This window comes from Rhinolophus hipposideros, assembly GCF_964194185.1.
Source record: "Rhinolophus hipposideros genome assembly, chromosome: 21".
NCBI classification, from domain to species: domain Eukaryota; kingdom Metazoa; phylum Chordata; class Mammalia; order Chiroptera; family Rhinolophidae; genus Rhinolophus; species Rhinolophus hipposideros.
The window spans coordinates 41641014-41648984 of record NC_138067.1 but is presented as its reverse complement, the minus strand read 5'-3'; the positions used below and the strand labels follow the sequence as shown (position 1 = coordinate 41648984).

At 59.7% G+C, this 7971-nt stretch overlaps 1 protein-coding gene across 4 annotated transcripts; it reads left to right on the top strand.

Annotated features, from left to right (window-relative positions):
• The first annotated feature begins 1053 nt into the window (after window positions 1-1053).
• On the top strand, window positions 1054-7947 carry DMWD (DM1 locus, WD repeat containing). 4 transcript variants are annotated; one of them, XM_081031410.1, is made up of 6 exons: window positions 1054-1324; window positions 1484-1557; window positions 2700-2882; window positions 4888-6162; window positions 6979-7053; window positions 7394-7947. In XM_081031410.1, the coding sequence occupies exons 1-6, from the start codon at window positions 1135-1137 to the stop codon at window positions 7439-7441; spliced, it is 1845 nt and encodes a 614-aa protein (XP_080887536.1). In that variant the 5' UTR covers window positions 1054-1134; the 3' UTR covers window positions 7442-7947. The 4 variants fall into 4 exon arrangements, with proteins under 4 accessions (XP_080887536.1, XP_080887537.1, XP_080887534.1 ...); XM_081031411.1 differs by lacking the exon at window positions 6979-7053 and having other exon boundaries at window positions 1055-1324; XM_081031408.1 differs by having other exon boundaries at window positions 1055-1557.
• Window positions 7948-7971: the final 24 nt, after the last annotated feature.

Below are 7971 nucleotides of genomic sequence, written 5' to 3'. Positions count from 1 at the left end.
GCTGATGGGGGTGGGGGGGCAAGCAAGAGAGGAGTTTGGACCATGACTGTACAGAGGAAGGGGCTGGAAGAGAGGACTTCAGATGACAGAATGCAAGACTGGGGAACAGGAAATGGGGTGAAGGAAAATAGTACAAATCTAGGATGACACCGAGGTCTACAGCCTGAGTGACCTCAGGTGGGGCATGGTAGTGCTGGCCCTAGGAATGGGACATAGGAGAGGGGTAGAATTTGGAGTAAGATGGTAGGACTTGTTGAGTGTGAGATGCCTCTGAGACATTCCAGTGAGAAATCTGGGAGGCCACTCAATAAGTGGGTCAGGGAAGATCTGTGATGGGGTGGGGTGGCTTCAGCAAAAGTCAGGAGCACTGGCTGTCTGTGGGGACTGTTGGGATCAGGAGATTTGGGGTTACTAGTGGATCATTGGGACACTGGGTGTTGCGGGGACCGATGAAATTTTGGAATCAGAAGTGGGTGTTGGAGGACCCAGTGAGATTGTTGAAGATAGTGAAGTCATGGAGGTATATATTGGAGGTTGCTGGAAAATGTGGAGATGCTTAGGGGTTACCGTTAATCAGTAGTAGGTCAGATGGGGTTTTATGGAGACATGGGGATCAGAGAGATTTGGTGGATCATCAGCAATGGGGAAGAATGGCTGGAGATGCCGTGGCCACTTTTGTCAGTGGGAAACACTAGAGGTCAGGAAGGTGTATGTTGAGAGCATATGGAGACATTAGACTCACCTGGGTCATCTGTGAGGTCATGGGAAGGCCAGGAATGGCCTTCTCTTGAGGGTCTCTCCGTTGCTAGGCAAACGGTTCCCAGGGCGCCGTTGCTAAGGACTTCTGCTTCTTAAATGCCACGCCCCTTTCCCCTGCGGGCCCCGCCCCCGCAGCCAACCACACGCCGGTCTCCCGACACAAAGACCGCGCCCACCTTCTCGCCCATCCTACAGCCCCCAGAACCGTTACCCGAGTGACAGCCGGGCTCGTCCCGCCTCCCGACCCTGTTGCCTATCGAAGAGACGTCGCCCGGGCGACGACCCTACCTCTTCCGGCGCGAGCCCCGGCTTCCGGCGGGGGGCCCGGCGGCGGGCGGCGGTCCGGCAGCGGCGGGGCCCGGGGGGGCGCCCAAGATGGCGGCGGGCGGCGCGGAGGGCGGCTCGGGCCCCGGCGCCGCCATGGGGGACTGCGCGGAGATCAAGTCTCAGTTCCGCACCCGCGAGGGCTTCTACAAGCTGCTCCCCGGCGACGGCGCCGCTCGCAGGTCGGGTCCGGCTTCCGCCCAGACCCCGGCGCCGCCCCAGCCGCCGCAGCCCCCGCCGGGCCCTGCCTCCGGCCCCGGCGCCGCGGGCCCCGCGTCGTCCCCGCCGCCCGCAGGTCCCGGGCCCGCGCTGCCCGCCGTGCGCCTCAGCCTCGTGCGTCTCGGGGAGCCCGACGGGGCCGGGGAGCCGCCCGCCACGCCCGCGGGGCTGGGGGCCGGAGGCGACCGCGTCTGCTTCAACTTGGGCCGCGAGCTCTATTTCTACCCGGGCTGCTGCCGCCGCGGGAGCCAACGGGTGAGCGGCCTGCATCGCGGGGCCCCTCGGTGATCCCAGAAATGATAGGAGCGTCCCCGAATTGTGGGGCCCTGAGATAGTCGTCCTAGATGTGATGGGCACCCTGCGGGCAAGGGGTCCTGGGGGCCGTGCAGGATCGAAGAGGGGAGCGGGGCCCCGGGGCTGGGCGTCCAGGAGCGGACGGGGAACCTTGAGGGCGTGAAGGCCCCCCCAGCTGTGTGCGGCAGTCCTGGGGTGCTGAGTGTCCTGGGGGGTGGGGGACTGCACCCCGGCTGGGTGGCAGGCACTCCGTAGGTGACGGGGGTCCGAGGCCATGCAGAGCCGAGGGGTGTGGCGTCTGAAGGTGTTGGGGGGCGGCCTTGAGACGTGGGCAGCGAGAGGTCAGGATTCCGGAAGTGATGGGGGGCTTAGCGGTAACCCCGGAGAAAACGGGGGTTATGGAGGTAACGAGGATCTTGGAGGAAATAAGAATCTCTGAGCGGACGGGAGGTCTGCAGGTGATGAGCGCCCACAGGGGCGTACTCTGCTGTCTCTATAGTGATGTGGGTGCCAGAGGGGAGGAGACCCCTGGAGTTTCTGGTGATACCCAGAAGAGATGGAGACCCTGAGAGCCCAGAGAGATGATGTGGGGGACCGTGAGGTTTAATGGGTCCCTGGACTGTGATGGGGGTCCTGAAATTTAGGGACTCCCAAGTGAAGGGAATCCTGAGACGTTGGGCTTTAGAGTCCTGGGGATTTGGGTGACCCTGCTTTCTGGGGGGCTTGGGATATTGTGGTGCTAAGACCCAGAGGAATTGCTGAGGTTACAGAGCGGGACTAGAAAGGAATCAGCTCAGGGACTATGGGGACCCTGAACCCCGAAGTTGTGGAGGAGTCCAGCTTTGGGGAGGCGCTGTGGTCTTAGGCCAGGGGATGGGAGGGGGGAACCCTTTCTGTCTGTTTTTTTCTCTACACTGGCTGAGATGTGGATCCCCCTTCCTATCTGTGGTCGCCTCCCCACCCCCCTCTACTCACCCATCCACCTACCCACTTCCCTCAGGGATTTAACCCTGCTTCCTCTTAGCGGTTTCCCCCGACCTCAACACCCTCTTCCTTCCTCTCAGTGGTAGAAGCTATTAACTCCTTTTCTCCTGCCACTCAAGTCGATTGACCTCAACAAGCCAATTGACAAGCGGATTTATAAGGGCACCCAGCCCACCTGCCATGACTTCAACCAGTTCACTGCTGCCACAGAGAGCATCTCCCTGCTGGTGGGCTTCTCAGCTGGCCAGGTACAGTGCCTGGATCTCATCAAGAAGGACACCAGCAAGCTCTTCAATGAAGAGGTGATTTGGGGCCTCCTTCCCACCCACCCACGTGCTGTTTGCCATGAGACTGCAGCTCCCCGGGGAGCAGTGTCCACCTGAGGGGGACAGGATAAGAGAGAGCAGGGGGATGGACTGACAGCTATGTGGGATGGGTGACAGACAGCCAGTGTGACAGCAGCGAATTATGACACTAGCACCTACTGTGCCCAGGCCCTGGACTGTGCGAGCTGTATGCTGAGCATTACTCTTGGAGTTTTCATCAACCAGTGGGTTGGGGATTGTGGTCCCCATTTTGCAGATTAGAGAATGGAGGCTGGTCATGGGTTGGGACTTGTTTGAAGCCAGAGCCTCTGCTCTTCAAATTCTGGGCCCTGTCGGCATTGGACTCAAATCCTTGCTGTACCATTTACTCACAGTGTGACATTGAGGAGGTGACGGTGCCTTCCTGAGCCTCAGTTTCCCTTCTTTGCAAAATGGAATTCTCACCCCTACCTCACTGAGGACTGTTGTAAAATCATGTGTGGAGATTGCTCAGTCCTGGGCGGACTTGGCATGAGAGGAAATGCCAGCAGGTGGCTTTTTCCATGGGCAGGGACTACTCTTGTCCTGTGTCTCTTTCTCTGTTCAGAGGTGGTGTTCCATCTCTACAGAATGCATGAATGGAAGAAGGGAATGAGTGGAACAGTGAATGGATTCAAAATATCCTAGCTCATGCATTTACGGAATATTTACTGAGTGTTCTGTGCCAGGCATGTTCACAGCACTGGGGATGTCGCCTCTCAGTGAACAAAACAGAGGGCCCGGCTTTGTGGAGCTTTCATCCCGCTGGGGAGACAGACAGTTAGCAAACAAGTGAAGTATGTTGGATGTCAGAAGGTGCTGAGTGCTGTGGAGAAAAATCCAGCAAGGAGCGGGGATGGGGAGTGCTTGGTGAGGTGTGAATGGGGTCGTCAGGAGGGGCCTTCGTGGGATATGACACTGAAATGAACACTTGAAGGAAGCAAGGAGAATTATCAGAGGAAGGACATTCTGAGAAGAGGGGACAGCTAGGACAAAAGCCCCAAAGAAGGACATGTGGCTAGGGCAGTTACCGAGTGGGAGACTGGTAGGTGAGTTCCGAGAAATCACTGGGAAGGGCCAGGTCATGTAGGTCTGGAAGGCGTGGAAAAGACTTGGGCTTTTAGAGCTTCTTCCCCGGGTTCACCTGAGCCATAGACACAGAAATGGTTTGATCTGATTATTTTCTAAATTCTCCCAAGAATGAGAAGCAACTTAGATACTTGGGGAAGTGAGTCCATTCTTACAGTGGGTGCCTAAGGGCGCTGGGGCTTAGTTCTGTCGGGGCCCTGGTTGAGAAAGGCTGCTGTGGTGGTCAGGAGACGGGCGCCAGAAGCCGACTCACATTTTAACCGCAGCTCTGCAACCGTGTAGACAATGGACACGGGCAGTGGTGGCCTGGTGGTCAGTTAGGCCATTGCAGGGTAGATGGCACTGGGACCAGGGTGGTTGGGCTCCGGTGGGGGGGGGTGAGCCGAGGTTAGGTTCTCTACACAGTTGAAAAATTGGGTGTGAGTTGTGAGGAGAAAAGGAGCACAGATGAGCAGCAGGCAGGATGGGGTTGTCACTCACGTGTCCAGGAAATACTTCTCAGGCGCCTCCTGTGGACAGCTCTGCTCTGCGGGTAGAACAGTGAACCAGATAGACAAAGGTCCCTTCCTTGGAGGAGCTGATGTCCTGTGAATCAGTTTGTTGCCTTAAGCCTGACGTAAAGACAGTGGGGGGCATTAAACAAATAGCAGACAGTTCTTCCAAGATGGGACATGTAGGCTCCACAGACTCCCGTGGGCATCTCATGGGTAGCCCTTCCCCCTCTGCGTTCCCATGCCTGTCAGTTTCCCTGGGCGGGGGCCTCTATCCCAGGAGGTCTGGGCCATGGCTGATGGCCTCCTGGGGAACCAGGTTGGGGAGGAAGCTTGCCAGGGGCCCATTGCCTTCTCCCAACCCCCACGGTCTCCGTTGGCAGCGGCTGATCGACAAGACCAAGGTGACGTATCTGAAGTGGCTGCCTGAGTCGGAGAGCCTGTTCCTGGCATCACACGCCAGCGGCCACCTGTACCTGTACAACGTCAGCCACCCGTGTGCCTCGGCCCCGCCCCAGTACAGCCTGCTGAAGCAGGGCGAGGGCTTCGCCGTCTACGCTGCCAAGAGCAAGGCGCCCCGCAACCCACTGGCCAAGTGGGCGGTGGGCGAGGGGCCCCTCAACGAGTTCGCATTCTCGCCCGATGGCCGGCATCTGGCCTGTGTCAGCCAGGACGGCTGCCTGCGCGTCTTCCACTTCGACTCCATGCTCCTGCGGGGGCTCATGAAGAGCTACTTTGGGGGCCTGCTCTGCGTGTGCTGGAGCCCCGACGGGCGCTACGTCGTGACAGGTGGTGAGGATGACCTGGTCACCGTGTGGTCCTTCACTGAGGGCCGCGTGGTGGCCCGTGGCCACGGCCACAAGTCCTGGGTCAATGCTGTGGCCTTTGACCCTTACACCACGAGGGCTGAGGAGGCGGCAGCCGCCAGTGGTGACGGGGAACCGAGTGGTGAGGAGGAGGAGGAGGAGGAGCCAGAGGCCACGGGCCCAGGCTCTGGAGGGGGAGCCCCGCTGTCGCCGATGCCCAAGGCCGGCTCCATCACCTACCGCTTTGGCTCCGCTGGCCAGGACACGCAGTTCTGCCTGTGGGACCTCACCGAGGATGTGCTTTACCCACACCCACCCTTGGCTCGCACCCGCACACTCCCCAGCACGCCTGGCACCACACCACCTGTCGCCAGCAGTTCTCGGGGTGGCGAGCCAGGCCCTGGGCCCCTGCCACGCTCGCTGTCCCGCTCTAACAGCCTTCCTCACCCGGCGGGCAGTGGCAAGGCAGGCGGCCCAGGCGCGGTGACGGAGCCGGGCACGCCATTCAGCATCGGCCGCTTCGCCACACTCACGCTGCAGGAGCGGCGAGACCGGGGCGCCGAGAAGGAGCACAAGCGCTACCACAGCCTGGGCAACATCAGCCGGGGGGGCGGCGGGGGCGGCAGCAGCGGGGACAAGCCCAGTGGCCCCGTGCCCCGCAGCCGGCTGGACCCAGCCAAGGTGCTGGGCACAGCGCTGTGCCCACGCATCCATGAGGTGCCGCTGCTCGAGCCCCTGGTGTGCAAGAAGATCGCCCAGGAGCGGCTAACGGTCCTCCTGTTCCTGGAGGACTGCATCATCACCGCCTGCCAGGAGGGCCTCATCTGCACCTGGGCCCGGCCGGGCAAGGCGGTGAGTCAGCCACTCCAGCCAGCCCGGGGCCCAGCAAGAGGCGGGTATTGGCAGAGGACTTTGTCACTGTCAGCCTCTAGCCCTGTGGGGTGAGGGGAAGCCATGGAAGTCTTAGGGTCTCAGATCTTAGAGTGACAGGCTTCAGAACCCTTGGTGACAATAAGCAGAGCGGGTCAGGTAGAAGAGACAGCTGGGAGTGAGCCAGGCTATGAATGAGCCCAGCATGGCCAGGTCTTAACACTTGTTACTTGAAGCTGGATTTGTGTTTCTATGGAAAATACTATTTTTTTAAATAAATCTTTTTGGATATTGTGGGTCAAGCTCTATGGGCAAGACTGAGCCTTGGGCCCAGCTTCCAGCCTGGGTCTGGACTGTTGGGGTCTGAGACCACTGCTGGAGGCACAGACTGTGGAATCCCAGGCTCGGGGTCCAGTCCTGCTCTGCTCCCTGTGTGACTTCGGGCAAGTCCCTAGTCTCCACTTAGGACAGGGAAGCTGGAAGATGGATGGATGGGTAGGGATGCGTCCAGCTCGTGGGGTGGCCTTGGGGTTCAGGAAAGCCCCAGGAGGTGGAGCACAGGTCTGGCACCTTGTAACCTTGGTGCTCTGGGCTCACGTCTGAGCTCCTCGGGGTCTGGGCTCGCACGTGCAGGATGCCAGGTCTGACAGCCATGGCTTCATTCCTCGGAAGAGCGGTTTTGGAATCATAAGGTCCTGTATCCCTAGAACTTACAGCCCAGTCTCAGAGCCTCAGAAGTGGGGCATTGGGATTTGGGGAGTCTGGCAAGTCCTGAAGGAGACCCCTCTATCTCCCTAGTTCACAGACGAGGAGACCGAGGCCCAGGCAGGGGAAGGAAGTTGGCCCAGGTCACCCAGCAAGTCAGTGGTAGAGGTAGGACTGTCCCTGAGTTCTCTCCCCCCAGAATCTCAGGACACCCCCTCAGTCAGGAGGGGACCCCAGTTTCCCCTCTCCTCCCCACCTCCTCCTCCACCCTGTCCCCTCTGCTCAGGATCACCTGAGTACTTTAATTATTGTATAAAAGTGCCGCCTGCTGAGACAAGGAAGCTAGCGGAGATGTAAGTTTCTGAGCCTAGAGCAGCGGTCTCTGGAGGGTGGGGGGCTCTGGGCTGGACTGAAGGGCAAGGCCAGGTGGCAGCGGCCTGGGGCTCTGGGCTGGCCGGAGCCCCACATGGTCTCTAACCCCTCTTATCTCCCCTCTCATCTTCCCCAGGGCATCTCCTCTCAAGCAGGCAATTCCCCAAGCGGCACAGTGGTGTGAAGCCATGGATGTCGGGGTCCCCTACCCCCACCCCCGCTCCTAGCCATAACTCCCTGCTGACCTCACGGATCAACGGATTAACAAGACTAACCATAACGGATGGACTGCTCCTCCGGTCCCCCATTATGCACAGATTTGGGGGGCAGAGAGTCCCCAGACTGGCCCAAACCCTGGGGGGATGTAGTGGCCTGTGTGGCCTCAGCCGTGTCCCCACCCACTGCCAAGTACAATGACCCTTCCTCTGGAACATCAGTGTTAGCTTCATGCCTGTCCCCAGCATGTGACTGGTCACTCCAGGGAGGCGAGAAGCTCCCCACTCACAAGAGCCCCAGCTCTGCCGTGTGCCCCTCATCCGTGGGCAGGGCAGGGGTGGCCCACCCCTCCCTTGGCCCTGCCCCCCTTGCTGTTGTTTGTGCTTTTGAAGAGTGTTAAGTTATGGAAGCCCCTTGGGGCCCTCCCTATCCCCCAGCACCTCTTATTTATACTAAAGTTCCCTGTTTTCACAGTGTGGCGTCTCTTCCTTCAGTGGC

Bases quoted from the DNA above. Each gene is read 5' to 3' on its own strand.
- DMWD (XM_081031408.1), top strand. From the start codon at position 1,135: ATGGCGGCGGGCGGCGCGGAGGGCGGCTCGGGCCCCGGCGCCGCCATG. The intron at 1,558-2,699 runs GTGAGCGGCCTG...CTGCCACTCAAG, and splicing joins GCCGCCGCGGGAGCCAACGG to TCGATTGACCTCAACAAGCC. The intron at 6,163-6,978 runs GTGAGTCAGCCA...CTATCTCCCTAG, and splicing joins GGGCCCGGCCGGGCAAGGCG to TTCACAGACGAGGAGACCGA.